This window comes from Nannospalax galili, unplaced genomic scaffold, assembly GCF_000622305.1.
Source record: "Nannospalax galili isolate Female #2095 unplaced genomic scaffold, S.galili_v1.0 scaffold652, whole genome shotgun sequence".
NCBI lineage: Eukaryota > Metazoa > Chordata > Mammalia > Rodentia > Spalacidae > Nannospalax > Nannospalax galili.
In genome coordinates, this window is record NW_008332152.1 from 2,232,427 (window position 1) to 2,251,279 (window position 18,853).

General features: G+C 48.1%; 1 protein-coding gene across 1 annotated transcript in view; it reads left to right on the forward strand.

Moving 5' to 3' along the window:
- Positions 1-18,853, forward strand: part of Trappc10 (trafficking protein particle complex 10) — a 103,250-nt gene that overhangs the window by 63,329 nt on the left and 21,068 nt on the right. The window contains exons 7-13 of the mRNA XM_008827390.3: positions 3,937-4,184; positions 11,277-11,423; positions 11,922-12,036; positions 12,363-12,439; positions 13,225-13,316; positions 15,558-15,698; positions 16,210-16,322. Coding sequence (XP_008825612.1) covers positions 3,937-4,184; positions 11,277-11,423; positions 11,922-12,036; positions 12,363-12,439; positions 13,225-13,316; positions 15,558-15,698; positions 16,210-16,322 — 933 coding nt within the window. The remainder of the gene's footprint in view (positions 1-3,936; positions 4,185-11,276; positions 11,424-11,921; positions 12,037-12,362; positions 12,440-13,224; positions 13,317-15,557; positions 15,699-16,209; positions 16,323-18,853) is intronic.

Consider the following 18,853-nt stretch of genomic DNA (forward strand, 5'->3'; position numbering starts at 1 on the left):
TAAAAAGTCAAAAAAACCCTTTAAAAAGAAAAAAGAAAATAAACTTGGCATACATACACAGTGGAATTTTATTCAGCTACAATGAAAAATGAAATTAAAAAATTTGCATGAAAATGAATGGATCTGGAAAGTATTGGATTAAGTGAGGAGACCCAGACTCAGAAAAACAAAACTGTATGCATGTTCTCTCACAAATGAGGATCCTTTATTTGGATGTATGTAAATAAAGGGGTATAAGAGTAGATATAGAGGGGCTGGAGAGATGGCTCAGCAGTTAAGAGCACTGACTGCTCTTGCAGAGGACCTGGGTTCGATTCCCAGCATCCACATGGCAGCTAACAGTCATCTATAACTCCAGCTCCAGGGGAATCCGACGCCTTCTTCTGACCTCCACGGGCATTGCATGACATGGGTGCACTTACACACATGTAAGCAATACACTCGTTCACATAAAAATAACAAAATATTTTTTAAAGTAGGTATAGATATGAAACTAGATATGAGAGACCATGATGGGGGAGGTGATACCTGCACATGAAAGCAGAGGAGGCTCCTGGGGTGGGAGGGCACAAGGAAAGGGAGGATGAGAAGAGGGGAGAAGAGAAGCAACAAAAAACAATGTACCAGGCATGGTGGACCATGCTTCCAATCCCAGCACTTAGGAGGCAGAGGCAGGCAGATTGCTGTGAGTTCAAGGCCAGCCTGGTCTACACAGTGAGTTCCAAGATAGCCGGGGCTACAGGGAGACCCTGCTTCAAAAAGACAAAAAAAAAAATTGTTTTTGAGATACGGTCTCTCGTAGTCCAAGCTTGTCTTGGACCAGGCTGGCCTCGATCTCACAGTGATCTACCTGCCTCTGCTTCCCAGGTGCTGGTATTAAAAGCATGCACCACGATGCTCAGCAGAAAAAAAATATTAAAGGAAGGTCATTATAAGATTGGTGGAAGGGAGGCTGGAGAGATGGCTCAGCAGTTAAGAATACTGGCTGTTCTTGCAAATGGATTCAAATCCTGGCACCCACATGGCAGCTAACAACTGTAACTCCAGTTCCAGGGGATTTGACGGCCTCTTCTGTCCTCCACAGGCATTGCACAACACAGGTGCACTTACTTACATGCAGACATAACTCTCATACACATAAAAACAATAAATAAAATATTTTTAAAAAATTCTTTTTTTAAAATTGCAAAATTTGTACAATGAGCTTATAAATGAAGAATCAGTTGAAGGCTGGGGAGGTGACTCCATGGTAAAGTGCTTGCCCTGGAGCAGTTTGCACCTTTGAGGCAAATGTGAGGACCTGAGTTGAATCCCCATTGCTTACCTGAAGGCTGGGCATGGTGGCACATGCTTGTAGTCCTACCTTTGAGAGGGTGGAGCCTGGCAGATCCCTAGGGCTCACTGGCCAGCCAGTCTACCCAGTCAGCAAGCGTCAAGTTCAGTGGAGACCCGGTCTCAAAACTAAGGTAGAGAGCAGTTGAGGAAGACACCCACTGTTGACCTCTGGCCTCCATGTTCATGTGCACATACATAGTCATGCACCTGCACACACATGAGCACACACACAAACGTACACACAAACACTTCCTGTTTTCACTGGTGTAGAATGCCATCATATTATTGGCATTTTTTTCAGATTTAATTTTCATTTATGAGTGTGTATATGTGTGTGTGCATGTGTGAATGGGTACCTGTGGAGTTCAGAAGAGGGTGTTGGGTCCCCTGGAGCTGGAATTACAGGAGACTGTGAACTGCCCAGTGTGGGTGCTGGGAATTGAACTTGGGTCCTCTGGAAGAGTGGCAAGTGCTCTTGACCACTGAGCCACCCCCCAGACCTTACTGAGACATTCTTGTTTCTTTCTTAGTAACACTTAGTCTTAGCGTCTCTCCCACATGCAGAGTCAGGCTATCTTTGTAACAGATGCACTGCATTTCAGCTACCTCTCAAGAATTTGCTCAGTACTTCCTGGTGCTGGGCATTTGGGCTGTTTCCTCCTGGGTGCCTCACACAGTGCTGTGCTGAACATGTTTCTGAGAACTGTGTCACTGTGTCTAAAGGAGGCAGTGATGTCTGAGGACTGTACCCCAGTTAAGAACCTCAGACTGTCCCAGTTCTGAGACAGGTCCCAAAGTGTTACTAACTGACCCCTGTTCCAGACCAATCCTTTTTGGTTTTTTTTTTTGTTGTTGTTGTTTTTGGGTTTTTTTTTGAGGCAGGGTCTCCCTGTAGCCCCAGCTAACCTGGAATTCACTATATAGACCAGGCTGGGCTTCATCTCACAGAGATTTGCCTGCCTCTGCCTCCCAAGAGCTGGGACTATAAGTATGCTGGGATTACAGATGTGCCCCCCCCACCCAGCTGAAACCAATCTTTATGAAGTAGTTTGCCTATCTTACTTGACTAAGATTGGGATATCAACCTATAACCAAAAGAAAGCATTTACTAATTAAATTTTGACTTGGAAAAGCCAGACTGGAGAGATGGATCAGTGGTTAAGAGCACTGGCTGTTCTTATAGAGGACCTGGGTTTGAATCCCAGCACCCACATAGCGACTAACAACTGACCGTAACTCCAGTTCCCGGTGATCTCACTCCCTCTTCTGACTTCTGTGGGGCATTGCATGACATGGGTGCACTTATACACGTGCGGACAATACACTCATACACATAAAATAATAAAAATAAATTTTAAAAATAAAAAAGTTTTAAAAAGAATTGGAAAAGGTAAAATTATTTCTTGTATTTTTGTTGCATATCCATATTTAACGTATACATCTCTTGAATATAATATTTTACATTTCATAGAATTTCTTTGTTTTTCTTCGATTTAGAAATAAATGTGGGGCAGTTTATAGAGTCTAAGGATAAGTCCAGGCCAAGTTTTATAGCTGAATGAAAGGATGGCTCAGGACCTGTGCACAGTGCCCATCCATGCCAGGCATGACTCTAGGTGTAGTTAGCAGCAAAGAGAATCCGGCCCTCATGACATCCCTCGAGGACCGAATGAGCCTAGCTTCATGTGCATAACAGTAGCTGTAGGCCATGGGCAGGGACATGGGGAAGGGGCCTTTAGCTTAGCCAGCTGGGTGGCCCCCACCCCACCCTGAAGATGGCATCTGCCCAGAGGCCTGAATGGAACATGGCAATGACTGTGGAAACCAGTCTGTGAGGCACTTACCTGGGTGCTGCCCCACCACGACAGCCACAGCTCTGAGGGATGCTACAAGCTGTGGTGGTGCACGCCACATGCTCAGTGTGTCGGTCCCCAGGTTAGGACACTTCCTCGTAGAAACAAGCATGAAGTGGCTCCAGCACGTCTGTTGGAGTAGAAGAAGGTTGGATGTTTTTATACGAATTAGATGTCTTTTTTATTGTAGATTCCAACATTTGTTTTAAGATCATATTTAGTCTCAAGGCTGTGACTTAGAATTGAGGACCTGGTTGAAATGTTGACAAGAAGTGCCTTTCCTCTGGCTGCTGCCCCCTCCTGCCTGTTCCTCTGTCCTGTTCTCTAGAACCTCTGCTCGGGAAGCTGGTGGGAAGCTAGGAGGCGAGTGAGGAGACCAGGATGGTCAGGTGGGAGGCTGCTCCTGCCTTAGCTGAGGGGGGCAGCCTGGACACAGTGCAGCCCAGAGCCTTCTGAGTCCTCTGAGGGCCGAGGTGTCCCCAGTTCCAGTGTCGGTGTCAGGGTGGATGCTGTGCACTGTGCCTAGGTTGTAGGGCTCTGTGCTCAGCCATCAGTATCAGGACTTGAGCGGGGGTGAGCTTATGGAAACCACCCCAACCCCAAGGCAGTAGCCAACAGGTGAGGCTATGGACCAGCGGTAGCTGGTTGCGAAGCTGCCTGCTCCTCCAGGAGGCTGAGGTCCTGAGCATGAACCTCAGTCAGGTGAGGTGCCTGTGGTCAGCATCCTTCATGATGTGTGTTTGTTTAGATGGTGCCAACTGGCTGACTTTTTTCTGCCAGCCGGTGAAGAGCTGGAATGGATTGGTACTCCGCAAACCCATAGACATGGAGAAGCGGGAGCTGATCCAGAAGCAAGAAGCCACGCTGCTGGACCTGCGAAGCTACCTGTTCTCACGCCAGTGCACCCTGCTGCTCTTCCTGCAGCGGCCCTGGGAGGTGGCTCAGCGGGCACTGGAGCTGCTGCACAGCTGCGTGCAGGAGCTGAAGCTCTTGGAAGTGAGTCGGCTCCCCTCCCCACCAGCCCTCTCCTGGTGGAACACACAGGAAGCTCAGGACTCAGTATCCCTTGCAGACTTCCTGTGCTTAGGGCAAACTGTGTTTTCTAAATGTTCTTGATTTTTAGTGTTCTTTGCTTAGCTGCCTTTTCCATTGATTAACTCTCAGAAAGGAATTTTTCCTCTCCATGTGATAGCGTTCACATTGGCCCAGGTCAGTCCTCTTAGTTTCCCTGTGTACTTCTCATACACAGTTGGTCACAGTGTTTACCAGTTATGTACCGAGAGACACCAGGGTGGCACACGGGTGCTTGTTGCACTTCCGTATGCTTCTCACATGCCTGCTTCTGTGCACAGTTGGCAGTGTGAACAACACATGGCCAGTGTTGTTCATTGTTGAGTGGCACTAAGGTTAATGTAAGATGAGTGAGTGCTTGTGTGCGTGCGTGCGTGCGTGCGTGCGTGGTACCCTTATGTGTGTGTAGGGAAGCCAGTGAGTGAAAGGAGCTTTGAATTGCTTATCTTTGGTGATAGAAGAATCCACCTAGGGGCAGCGGGTGTGTTCATTGCTGAGAGTCCATGTGCACTAGTGATAAGGTGTTCCTGTGACCTCTTCACCCAGGACATTCACATGTGTATATGCAGAATGCTAATTCCGCAGCTCCATTTCCAACTGAGACCTCCAGAGTGGGTAGATGCCTTACCCAGAGCCGTAGAATGCTGATATAAAACCCTCACCATTCGCATCCGGGGGGATGTCATCCTGTGACAAGCCACAAGGTTCCCAGGGCACAGTCATGAGGCTCCCTTGATAGCAGGTGTGAAGAGCATCGTGTTAGTCACTTGAGCATTGCTGTGACCACACTTGATGGAAACAGCTTAGAAAAGTATTTCTTTTGGCTCTTGGCTTCAGAGGGTTTCAGTCCATCATGATGGTGAGAGAGTGGGGTGGAGGCTCCTCACGGGGAGGACCAGGAAGCAGAGGGCAAACCAGAGCCAAGGGCAGACTGTAGCCTTCAAGAGTCTTCCCATTGACCTACTCCACCTTCTCTTGAAGGTGCCACAACCTCTCAGCACCACCAGCTGGAGAATAGTTCAGACATGAGCCTCGGGGAGGGGCAGTTCAGATTCAAGTCACAGCTGTAAATTTGTTCCATTAGCTAAAACTTTGGTAAGATAATGCTTGATAGTATAGTAACATTTTGTATACCCTACAATACTAAATAACAGGCCCAACGTGTACTTTTTTTTTTTTTTTTTTTTTTTTTTTTTTTTTTGATCTTTTTGAGACAGGGTCTCCCTGTAACCCCGCTGGCCTGGAACTCAGAGATCCGCCTGCCTCTGCCTCCCGAGTGCTGGGACTAAAGGCGTATGCCACCATGCCCGGTCCTGAAATAATCTTTTTTTTTTTAATTATTTATTTAATAACCACATGATTAGAAGAAGCGTTTCGTTACAGCTTTAACATACTCAATAAAAGTTTCCAGAGCAAAGATGCATCTCTTTCAAAAGTGGCTGTAAATTTTTAGGTTCACAGTTGAATACGTACAGTTATACAACATTGAACTCAGTATAAACCCTGTAAGACATAAAATTGAATGAGCTTTTAACCTTTAAAGAAGATCTCCATTTCACTTTAAAATATACTGTTTCTTACAGAAAGACTAAATCTCTTAAGATTATTTCAGAAGCACTGAGATAATCCTGAGGTTTAATTTTGTGTGGGGGTGTGTGTGTGTCTTGGGGTACATGCTTGTGGTGTAGGTGCATGCCTTTGGAGGCCAGAGAGCCATGGTGTCCTCCTCTACCACTGTCCCCTTGTTCCTTCAAGACAGGCCCCTCTGAACTGGAAACTCACCATGTGGGCTGGGCCGGCGGGTGAGCTCCCAGGACCCGCCCATCTCCCCCCCATTGCTGAGGCCACACTATGTGCAGCCGTACTTGGTTTTATTTCATTTGGTCTTCTGAGACAGGGTCTCACTATGTAGACCAGGCTGGTCTAGAACTCACCGTGTAGACCAGGCTGCCCTCAAACTCACAGAGATCCACCTGCCTCTGCTTCCTGAGTGCTGGGACTAAAGGTGCATGCCACCACACCTGGTTTTGCGTGCTTGGCTTTTCACGAGGATGTTGGGGATTTGAATTGAGGTCCTCATGCTTGCACAGGAAACATTCTCACCCACCAAGTTGTTTTAGTTACTCTCTAGAGGGGAAGTTCTGACTTCAGAGCTTGGAGACTAGCCTTGACTCACAAACTCAAGAATTTTTATCAAATTATTCTTACCTTAAATATGTAAATAAAGAGAACTCATTCTTCACCACAAAACACGATTCTCCTGGGCACCTGTAATGGCACAGATGGAGAGTCTGCTTTGCTTAGACTAGGGACGGACTGTGAACACTGTTCATCACTGGAATAGGGCTCTGACTGTGCAGATTGTTCATCTGATTTAGATTTTGTTGTAGTAGTTGCCTGGAAGGATAAAATTGGGGTGTGTGTTAGAGTTTGAAATCAGAATCTTCTAAAGAGCTGTTATCCAGTTGGGGGTAGGTGTAGGGGTCCAGAGACGATGGTGTAAACCAGACCCTGGGTGTGGGCCCAGCTTTGTCACCAACCCTAGGATTAAAGAATCCTCCTCAAGCCGGGCATGGTGGCACACGCCTTTAATCCCAGCACTCGGGAGGCAGAGTCAGGCAGATCTTTGTGAGTTCAAGGCCAGCATGGTCTACATGGTGAGTTCCAGGACAGCTGGGGCTACAGGGAGACCCTGTCTCAAAAAGACAAAAAACCAAAACAATAAAAACAAGAATCTTCTTCAAATGGTTTCAGTGCATTATACTATAGTTCTGTGGCTACTGATCTGCAGAGACCTCCCAGAGCCAGGCAGTGGCCTGCGCACACAGAGCCAGGTGCCCAGGAGGGGCTGTCACGGCACAATGATTGTACCCCTGTCTCCAGGTAGCTCTGCTGGAGGGAACCAGATGCCCACAGCCACATCCTTCTGCCCTGCTTTCCTCCAGGCATTCTGGAAGCTGGAGGTGAAGAGCCACTGGTGGAGGCTGTGGCTTCCCCAGCAGAACAGGGCAGGAAAGTGGAAAGGCTCTGACAAGCCTACCACGGCCTCCGGTGTCCTGGGCCCGCAGCTCCCCTTCTGACGGCCGTGGCCCCTGTTGTTTATGTGTGGCAGATCAGACGAGTGGTTGCAGAAGAGGTTGTGTGGGTGACGTCTTCTCTCCTAGCTGGTCTCCTGAGGTGAGCAGTGCCTCTGGCCCTTGTCAGAGGAGGTCAGGCGTCACTGTGGACTGGAGAAAGCTGAGAAGTTAGTGATGTGCCGGCTCCTTTCTTCTTGGGAGGGTGTATGGAGGGTTCAGGGTTGCAGGGGGAAGGGGAGCGGAGTCCACTGAAGGCACGTTGACTGCTTTGTGTTGTTTTAGGTGCTTTGATTCCCCTGCCCACCCAGTGCTGGGTGAGGTTGACCTTTCCTTGAATGAACACTGACCCCTGCTTTGAATCATGTTTTTGCATATCTTTGCAGTTTTTTTTTTTTTTTTTTTGAAGCAGGGTCTCTGTAGCCCCAGCTGTCCTGGAACTCACTATGTAGACCAGGCTGGCCTTGAACTCAGAGATCCACCTGCCTCTGCCTCCAGAGTGCTGGGACTACAGGCACACGCCACCACGCCTGGCTAATCTTCGCAGTTTTTAAGGGTAATGTGCTCATCTGGGAGGAGTTGTCTAAAGTTGCATGCTAGAGTTCAGGCAAGGCTGTGCCTCCCTGGTGTGCTTCTGCTCAGTCTTTTCTTATAGTAGCCCACTTCCTGGCCCTGTTCTCTTTGACTGCATGCAGCTGGATCCAGCACCCTGGCATCCCATCCATATTCTGTTCCCTTGGCTCTTCCAATAAGTGTCCCCTTAGCACACTTGACCTCTATTCAGGGAATGTGTGCAGATGGAGCTCAGTTCAGGGACGTGTGCTCTCTCTGCTAATGCTCTAGCCTGCCTAGCCAGTAGGGTTCTTCTGTGGGAATTGAGTCAGCAGGGCAGCGGCCAGGAAGGTGGGCTACACTCCAGGTGGTCAGTGTCCAGGCCTGATCTGCCCCTTGCTCCTGAGACTGGAATCGCTTACTTTCCCCTTTAGGTTCCATGTTCCTTGAGGTGGAAACAGATATCCACTGTCACCTGGATGTCCTCTCCATTCATAGAGCAGTCATGGGGGGTGACAGGGTTAAGGGCAGCCATAGAGCAGTCATGGGGGGTGACAGGGTTAAGGGCAGCCTTGCACAGTGCCCGCAGCAACCCTTCCTGCTGTGAGCTCTAGCCACATGTGCCCTTGGGAGCTCACCTCCTTCAGGGGTGAAGGCCTCAGAGAGATGTGTCCTTTCGTGTCTTGGGTACTTGGGTAACCTCTTTCTGTAGGGTTCTCTCTCTCTCTCTCTCTCTCCCCCCCCTCCCCATAGGGTTGTGATAGCCTGTTGTTTTTTTTTTAATTTTATTACTTTTATTTTATGGGTATTGCCTGCATGTTAAGTGCAGCCATGTTGTACGTTGCCCACAGAGGTCAGAAGAGAGCGTTGGACCCCCTGGAACTGGAGTTACTGATGGTTGTTAGCAGCCATGTGGGTGCCGGGAGCCAAACCCAGGTCCTCAGCAAGAGCAGCCAGTGCCCTTAACCACTGAGCCATCTCTCTAGCCCCCTGTGATAGCCTAAGTTAAGTTTTTGTGGAAAGATTTAAAAATTTAAAAACTCAAAATCATTTAATTTTTCTGCACATTTGCTCCCACTCTCAAACAGACTCCCTGTGTCTGGCTTGGTTTTCTGGTGGATTATTTCCTATTTTCATGTCTGTGCTGGAAGGCTGGTCTGAAACTTCAGCTCTAAGACAGGGCTGGGTGAGCTGACCCGGGTGACCTGGTACTGAGAATTAAACCAGAGCCTTAAGCACGCTGTGCTGGCCAGACCCCTAGCCTGCTTTGAGTTTTGAATCTAGGACTCCTGGCTATAAACCTCCCTCTAAGAACTGTCTGTGCTGATTCCTTCATACTGTGTAGTCCTGACTGACCTGGAGCTCTCTGTGTAGACCAGGCTGGTCTCAAACTCACAGAGACCTGCATGCTTCTGCCTCCCTAGTATTGGACATGCACCTCCACACCTGGCCCTGGAATGATATCCTTACCTCTTGGTTTTCTTTCTTTTTTTGGCGGGGGAGGGGGGGGCTAGGGTGCCTGCACATGCTAAGCCCATGTTTAGTCACTGCACTGCACCTCAGGTCTGTTGTTATTTATAAGACATGGCAGCTGAACTTTACTGTGTCCTTTCTGCATGTTGAGCTGTCTAGAGGCCCTGCTGCCTCATCGGTGTGCCACCCTGGCACTCATCTGCATCTTTATACAGTTTTACAGGTGTCATTCCCAGGTCAGGGAAACATGCTTTTAGGGCTTTTACTGAACGCTGAGGGTTTGCCTCCCCTAGCCTTTGTAAGAGTAGCCAGTGCTCTTAACCATTGAACCATCTCTCCAGCCCCCCATTTCCCCACTTCAGTGCTGGGATTTTGTCTCATTTAAGCTTGCTTGGGTCTTGTGCATGCTGTTACCAGTGCTGAGAGCTCATATGAGTAACTTCCCAGCAGTCTGGAAAACTTTTTCCCTGTGGTCATCCACCACCCTGGCTCTTACATGCTTTCTGCCTCCTCTTCCACAGCGGTCCCTGAGTCCTGAGTAGCTGAGGGTTAATTTAGGAGTCCTGTCCAGGGACATGTACTCTGCAGTCTTGTATTCTCTACACTTTGGCCAGTTGTGGCTTTCTGGGTTTGTCATCTGTTGCATGTGAAAGCTTCACTGGTGAGAGTTGAGAGATATATCAGTATTTTCTCTACCCCCTGTTCCACCATGTTCCCTGAGCCTTAAGTATAGAGGTTGCATTGTGATTGTGTCAGTTAGGGCTGGGCATTTCTTAGACACTTATTCTGTGCATTTGACCAGCTGTGGAACTCTGTAACGGTCTTCATCAGCTGCAGAAAGAAGCTTCTTTGATGAGTGGTGGAGGACCCCTTGTCTGTAAATAGAGCATGCCTTATTTTGACAGTGAGAGCTCAAGGCAGAATAAGAGTAGGACAGGGACAGCAGGGACAGCAGGCTCTGCAGCACAGGCCCCCAAAGAGCCGCGCCGCCACTGACGGATGCGGAGCCACACAAAGCCTCGGGGAAGGCAGCGAGGTTCCCACAGGCAGCATGTTTGAGGAGGTGTCCATGTCTTTGCTGTTAGGCATATGTTGGTGTAGGGACGTGTTGCCTGTGTGGTTTTTCCTTAGAAAAGGCTATTGCTGCTGCTGCTGCTGTTGTTCAAACTTAACAGAGTGGTGTTTGCTCTTTACAAAACAGAGGCACGAAGAATCATCTGTCCCCTATTGGGCCCCTTTCCTGTTGTGGTAAGGTCTCTCGGTCAGTTTGCTGCTGTCTGTGGGTGGCTTTGGTTTCCAGGGGCCCTTGACACTGACTAGGAGTTTGGAGTGCAGCTGTGGCCCTGTAGGTTCTGATGTTAGTGCCACCATGCACGTCACCAGTCTTACCTGTACCCTGCTGCCGCCGGCTCCGGTATGGTCTCTCCTCGCATTCGTCTGACGAAATGTTGTTTCTCTGCCCGCTTCCCCTGGGATTGTTTTTTAAGCACATGCTGACGTTGGATGAAGTTCATCATGAATGTTCTCGTGTGCGTCTTCTAGGCCGTGGGATTCTTTTACACTCACAGTACCTTGATCATGTGTGTGCATCAGCTGTCACTGTTGAATGTCATTGAACACTAATGTCCTTTCTGAGAAAGGCATAGCCAGTTCTCATGCTGAACTAGGTGATATTAGTCAGTCTTTCAAGGTTTTAAGTTGTGTAACTGAAAATTGTATACCTGCTGAGTCATTCAGTATTCAGACACGCAGCCCAAGGACATGTTTGTACGCAGGTCGCTCCTGTCTCCCTGATGAGCCTGTAACTTTTTGGGTCATGGCCCTCTCACACTGGGCATCTGCTGAGGGCTGAAAGCTGTGGACACGTAGCTTTGCACTTGGAGCAGCGTCCTCACGTGCCTGCATTGTGCCCTCACAGGTCTCCGTCCCTCCTGGTGCTCTGGACTGCTGGGTGTTTCTGAGCTGTCTGGAGGTGTTGCAGAGGATAGAAGGTTGCTGTGATCGGGCGCAGATAGACTCTAACATCGCCCACATGGTGGGACTGTGGAGCTACGCCACAGAAAAGGTGCTGCTGCTGGGCACAGAGTGCTCGTGTTGTCTCTGCAGCTGCCAGAGTAGCAGGTGCATGTATTTAGAGAAATCTAGCTTGTGTAGCTGGCAGAATAGAGACACACATCCTTACCTTGTGTCGCAGCCACAGAGGCACAGTTTCTTATGCTTGCTTGCTTATTTGGCAGACAGACAGTGCCTCTGTCGGGGATGGACAGGTATGAAGGCTTAGTGGGCAGCAGGCTGTAGAAATGCAGGTATGGGCCAGCATGTGGTGGGTGGGTGCTGGGGTAGGGCACGGGGCACAGGGAGCAGAGACGGGGAGAGTGTGGAGCACAGGTTGCCCTGGGACCATCCTGGAGAAGGGGCAAGTCCAGCAGTTCGTGAGATGGTGTTAATGCAGACAGGAGTCATCTAGATGAGAAAGCTGAGTTTCTTCCAGAATGTACTTGGATTTGTGGGTCACCTGCTAACTTTATGGCAAATGAATTGAAATTGGGGTTTACCTCAACAGCTAAAGTCCTTAGGGTACCTGTGTGGACTTGCATCAGAAAAAGGCCCCAACTCAGAAGATCTCAACAGGACCGTTGATCTTTTGGCAGGTTTGGGAGCTGAGCGACCTGAAACAGGTATGATCGCACTAGAGCGCGGCAAGGACACCGTGTACCGAGAGCAGCACTGTTCACAGGCTGTGGCCTGCTGGATGTTTGTGCTGCATGCTTCTCAGGTGTCTGGTCTCAAAGTTCTGAGAGCAGCGTTCCGGGAAGGGTATGGGCTGTTCTGTGAATATAACAGTTGGAAACAATTAACCATCAAAATGCCAGTTCCACTGCTGCGTTTGCGATTTCCGCAAGAGTGAAGTGAGGTCATCTCCCTGCGGTTTGAAAGCAATTGTAAGCGCACATACTGTCCGTGCTGCTGCTGGATAAGGGTGTGTACTTCCTTTGTGTTTCAGCCAACACAGCTCAGAGTCCTTATAAGAAACTCCAGGAAGCTCTGTCATCGGTGGAAGCCTTTGAAAAGCACTACTTGGTAAGGATGGCAAGGGTCCCAGTCTGCCCATAGGGCCACTCAGTCCATCTGACTTTGCTCTTCCATGTGGCCTTCTGAACTGGATGAACTGATGATACTTGAGACCCCCCTCCCCCTTTGGTTGGCCTTAGTAGTTCCTTTGATGCCCAAGGGAGCTGTGTATAAAACTCTGGGTAATTGTTCGTCACGTGTTCATCAGTGCCCCTGGGACCATGACCATAATTAGGCACAAATGGAATGAGGAATACTTAGAGTTTCATTCATGGGTTTGCCTCTTCAGTAAGTAGAAACTGTTGGATAAGAGCACATGATGAATACTTTTGCCCAGATTGCCCATTTGTGCTTGGGCAGAACTATCTGCTTGATTTTAAAAGGTTTAAATTAGCAGGGAGTGGGGGCGGCACACACCTTTAATCCTAGCAGGGGCAGAGGCAGGCATATCTATGTGAGATCGAGGACAGCCTGGTTTATGTAACAAGTTCCAGGCCAGCTGGGACTACAGGGAGATTCTGTCTTAAAATAAAACAAAAACTTCAAGTACAGGGCTGGAGAGGTGGTTCAGTGGTTAAGAGCACTTACTGCTCTTGCGGAGGACCCAGGTTCAGTTCCCAAAACCCTTGTCTGGTAGTTCACAGTCAAGTGTAACTCCAGCTTCACATAGGAGAGCTGATGCCTCTGGCCTCTGCTAATACTGCATAAACATGTACATACCCTCCCCCCACAAAATTAAAAGTAATTCTTTAAAAACTTTCAAGTATATGATTTTGCTTTCTACTTTTCCACAGGACTTGTCCCACGCCACTATTGAGATGTACACGAGTATTGGGAGAATTCGATCTGCCAAGCTGGTTGGGAAAGACCTGGCAGAATTTTACATGTAATTGATCGTGAACTCTTCTTTACATTTTGAGTGTTTCATATATATGCATGAGAATATTCACATACGGGCTTATTTATAAAGTCTATGTAACTTGGTAGGTGGAAACATGTGGAATCCATTATTTGGCCATCATTTTAAGTTTCTTCCAGAAACCAAATGGAAAGGTTTTGGCTTATTACCTTAATGATTGTTACTTACCTTTGACATGCTTTTATTTCATTGAACTTAGTAATTACATATATGTCAGATTACACACACACATAAAACATTGTAACTTTAAAGAAGTCAGTTATGAGAAAGTATTTGAAGCCCACCTCCCAAGGGTCAGCAACTGGAGCCCTTTGTTGTGTGGGCCTTCTCTAGAGCCTATCACACACTTGTTGGAAACATGGGAGGGATGGCTGGGAGGATGCAGAAGCCACACTCCAGCATTGCATTTTCAGTCTAGAGAAGAGGGTCAAAATTTAAATATTCCTAGTGTGTGTGGTAAGTCTGCTGGGGAAAATAAGGCCCAGCTTGCAGCAGGGTTCTGTTTCAAAGCACCACAAAGAGCTAACAGTTATAAAGGAAAAGAGACTTGGCTGTGTTTTCTCAAAAGAAAATCCGCATCTTCGAAACAAAATTTTGAAGTCTGTATTTAAAGCAATTTTAGTAGAGGAAAAAAGGACCGATATGCATTGTGGGAAAGAGACTTGTAGATACTTAAGTGACCCTCCAAGCTCTCTGGAACAGCCAGCTGTCACCCAGCAGGGTTAGGGTCATGAGGAAGTATAGGGAGGGAGTCAGGTGTGGCTCCTGAAGTGGAGAAGCTTCGTTTTCAGGTGCTGTGAGGTTAGTATATGTGGCCTCTGCTGTATCCAGAGGCCCAGATTCGTTAGCCTGCTAGATAGGACCTGGGGTCCTGATCCAGCTTGACCACAGAGTGGCTGGGTGATGATGTCTCCTTGTTAGGGTCCCCAGACCCTGGAGGACTTGGTGGGTGTCTATGGGGGTCCATCCAGTACTAGAGATAGTAAATGAAGAGGTGTGGAAATTCTGCACCCTTTTAAAAACAGAGGTTAGCTAGGTGTAGTGGTATGTACCTGTAGTCCCTGCACCCAGGAGGCAGAAGCAAGTGGATGTCTGTGAGATCAAGACCAGCTTGTCTTCATAGTGAGTTCCAGGCCAGATGGAGCTACAGGGAGATGCTGTCTCAAAAACAACCACCACCTAGAACAGAGATTGTTGGGAAGACTGAAAGAGTCCTGATAAACCACTGTAGTCTGATAAGTTTAAATTTACTTAATTTGTGGGGCTGGAGAGATGCTCAGTGATTAAGAGCACTCGACTGCTCTTGCAGAGGACCCAGGTTTTACTCCCAGCACCCACACGATGGCTAACAACTGTCCGTGACTCCAGTTCCTGGGGATCTGATGCCTTCTGTCTTTTGAGGGCATTGCATGACACGGGTGCATTTACACACATGCAGGCAATACACTCATACACAGAAAATAAAAATGATAAATAAATTTACTTAATTTGTGAATATATTTCATTAGGGAATGGTGAAGTCTCATGATGCCAAGTAGAGCAGTGGAGATAGGACTCTTCCCAAGGATGCCCTGGAGTACTTGGCCGTATTGGCTCCCAATGAATCCAGCAGCCCGTCCTCTGGGGAGGGCATGAGGGGGCCAAACTGTCACTGAGGCACTGTAGGCCCTGGAGAATTTGTGCTGCAAACTTGGCTTAGTTTTACCCTGAGCATCTTCATGGTTTCCCTGGGCCTGGGAATGTTTTATCCAGTAAGACATGTTTCTTGTCAAATCCTTGGTCCTCTGAGTCTCTGGAGCCAGCACACCTCTGCCCCGTCAGAGATGACCCGAGATCTATAGCTGAGCCATGTTGACCATTGGCATGGGTCCCGTGTGGTGTGGCAGCATGCCTTGGCTGTGGGCAACCATGAAGACTGTGGACAGCTTCCCCTTCTCCCAGCCGTGGCCATCCCATCTGTCAGTAGAAAGTGGCTGCTGATTTCCTCTGACCTGAGCTTCAGTAGGAAGGAGAATAATGCTAGTGTCAGGTGCCAAGGGCCACATGAGGTGTCCCAGGAGCCGACTGCTCAGGTAGGCCCTTTATGGCATGTGTCAGAGCTCTGTCAGGTGGGGTGGGAACAACTGTGTAAATACGTGTAGCATCATGATGTGTCCCACAGCTGGTCCTCGTGAGCCCTAACGAGCTTATATTTGCTGACTTTGCAAGGAGGAAGAGGTCGCCACAGAAGGCGGAAGTGTATCTTCAGGGAGCTTTGAAAAATTACCTGGCTGAGGGCTGGGCCCTGCCCGTCACACATACCAGGAAGCAGCTTGCAGAGTGCCAAAAACATCTTGGGCAAGTTGAAAAGTATCCTTAAGGGCTGGAGAGATGGCTCAGCGGTTAGGAGCACTGATGCCTCTTGCAGAGGACCCGGGTTCGATTCCCAGCACCCACATGGTGGCTACGAACAGTCCTTCAGTTCCGGGAGAATCCGAAGCCCTCTTCTGACCTCCACGGCATTGCACGACATGGGTGCACTTATATACATGTAGGCAATACACTCGTACACATAAAAATAATAAATAAAATATTTAGAAAAAAAAGAAAAAAGAATTCTTAAGTCCATTGTCCCAAACAGGAAGATTGCTCACAGCTGAGTATGTCAGCAGCACCTGGTATTAGGGAAAATCCTGCCTCCATAGGCATCTTGTAGAGTGTAGACAGTGTCTGCTCTGCTGCTTTCAAATCTAACTGAGTTTTTAATGCTGCTTTTACAAAAACAACATGACAGCTGTCCTGGGGCCGTGCTTTGAAGTCTTTTTGCCTCGGTGTCCTTCCCGTGAGGTCCTCTTTCCTGGCCCTTAACTCACCACTCCAGCTACCTGCAGACCAGCAGCCTTCTGGCTAGTGACCGTCACCTGACGGAGGAGGAGCGGAAGTACTTCTGCCGGGAGATCCTCAGCTTTGCCAGCCAACAAGAGGACAACCCAGGTGAGATGGTGGCCAGTCGCGTCACCGCACATTCAAGGTGGTAGAAAGGAGGGTGAGCTGTGCCCACAGCCTGGCTTGTGGCACTTGTGAGCCTGCCTTTCTTTGCGTCTGTCTTTTTGCTGAACTTCAAAGGTGCTCCAATTCCGAACCACGTGTAGGACTTCAGACAGTTCACCATGCTTCTCCCAGACAGGAGGGTGCTCCACCCTAAGTACGCCACAACATTCACAGGAGCCCACAGGGTTCTGACACCTCTAAGAGTCCATGCTCAAACTTCTTTGATTATCTCAAGAATATTTCCAGCAGGGCATGGTCAGGCAGTTCTCTATGGGATCAAGTCCAGCCTGGTCTACATAATGAGTTCCCAGCCAGCTGAGGCTACAGGGGGGAACTTGTCTCAAAAAAAATCCATAAATTACTATAATTTTTATTTTTTAAGACGATCTCTTGGGAATGGAGAGATGGCTCAGCAGTTATGAGCGCTGGCTGTTTTGCAGAGTTCAAATCCCAGCACCCACATGGCAGCTAACAACCATCTGTAACTCCAATTCTAAGGAATCTGACACCATCTTCTGATTTCTTCGGGCATTGCATGACATGGGTGCACTTACATACGTGCAAGCAATACATTTATACACATAAAATAATAAATTTTTTATATATATATAGTTTTTTATTTATTATTTTTAGTTTCTGGGTATGTGTGTATTGCCTACAGGTAGGTAAGTGCACCCGTGTTGTGCAATGCCTGTGGAGGACAAAAGAGGCTGTTGGATCCCCTGGCACTGGAGTTATGGACAGTTGTTAGCTGCCCTGTAGGTGCTGGGATTCAAACCTGGATCTTTTGCAAGAACAACCAATGTTCTTAACTGCTGACCCATCTCTCCAGCCCTGAAATAATAAATAAAATTTTTTTTTAAAAAAACGATCTTGCTGGGTGTGGTGGCGCACGCCTTTAATCCCAGTACTCAGGAGGCAGGTGGATCTCTGTGAGTTCAAGGCCAGCCTGGTCTACAGAGTGAGTTCTAGAACAGCTGGGACTGCAGGGAGACCCTGTCTCAAAAAGACCAAAAAAAAGAGAAAAATTAAAAAATCTCACTTTGCAGTCTTGGCTAGTCAAAAACTCACAATGTAGACCAAGCTGGCCTTAAACTTGCAACAATCTTCCTGCCTCTGCCCCCTCATACTACAGGTACGCATACCCAGTACATGAAGTGTGTGTGCGTACGTGCATGTGTGGGTGGACGTGTAGGCCAGAGGTTGAGATCAGGTTGCCTGTAGTCACTTCTCCGTCTGTCTTTGAGGACAAGATCTGAATCTGGGTCTTGCTGTTTCTAGACTGGCCAGAGCCCTGGTCTGCCTGTTTTTCACCACTGAGCCAGCTCCTCAGCCCCACACAAAGTACTTTAAGTACTCTACTGAGGGCCCACATAATGTTTAATTCTTGGTGCACATGTTATGTTTGGTTGTAAGTCTTAATTCTCTTGGTTTAGAAGATTTACTCCCGTATCTTTTTTTTTAAGACACTTGACTCCTTTTAACTACAACAGTTTTATTGAGGTAGAGTTCACATATCATGTAATTCACCCATTTGAAGTGTACAGTTTAGTGGCTTTTAGTAAATACATGATGTGTGTACTTACCAACAAGGTTGATTTTATCACCCTGGAAGAAGCCCCATACTTACCCTAGGATCCCCTACCAGTCATCTCTCTACTTCTTACACAGCCTCACATGACACGGGTCTCCTGTGACTGGCTTCTTACTCCTAGTGTGTTGAGGCTTGTGAGGCTGTGGTGTGCATCTCCTCTGTTTCTCAGTGTTCTCTAACACTTTGAGCCAACTGTCGTACAGACTGGCTCATTGTGTGAAGTTGCCCCGGGCCTCCTCATGGGAGCATCCAGATGAAGTTAGACAACTCTGGAGGCTTAGATCAGGGTCAGTGTTTACACAGAACACTTGATCTTGAATGGCAAGATTAAACTGCTTTAAGTTCTGTTCCTTGTGTTTAATTGACTACGAGCCCTTTTTAAAGATAGTTACTATGAGCCGGGCATGGTGGTGTATACCTTTAATCCCAGCACTAGCACTAGGGAGGCACAGGCAGGGAGATCTCCATGAGTTCAAGACCAGCCTGGTCTACATAGTGAGTTCCAGAATAGCTGGGGCTACAGGGAGACCCTGTTTCAAAAAGACTAAAAAGATTGAAAAAAGAAAAAGGAAAAAAAAAACCCGATAGTTACTGAGTCTCTCTGCTCAGGCTGCCATAGTGAAGCACTGTGGCCCAGGGCTTAAACAGCAGGCGTTTATTTCTAAGCTCTGGAGGCTAGAGGTCCACAGTCAAGTGCAGCAGGGCCAGGTTCTGGTGAGGGCTTGTTCCTAGCTGGTAGATAGCTGCCATTATGCTGTGTCCTGTGTGGTGCCAGAGAAGAGAGAAAGCTCTTGGGAGCCTCCCAGCCTCATCTATTCCCCTCCCAAAGACCCATCTCCTAGAGCCATTGTTTGGAGAGGGCTCCACTCACCACATGCAG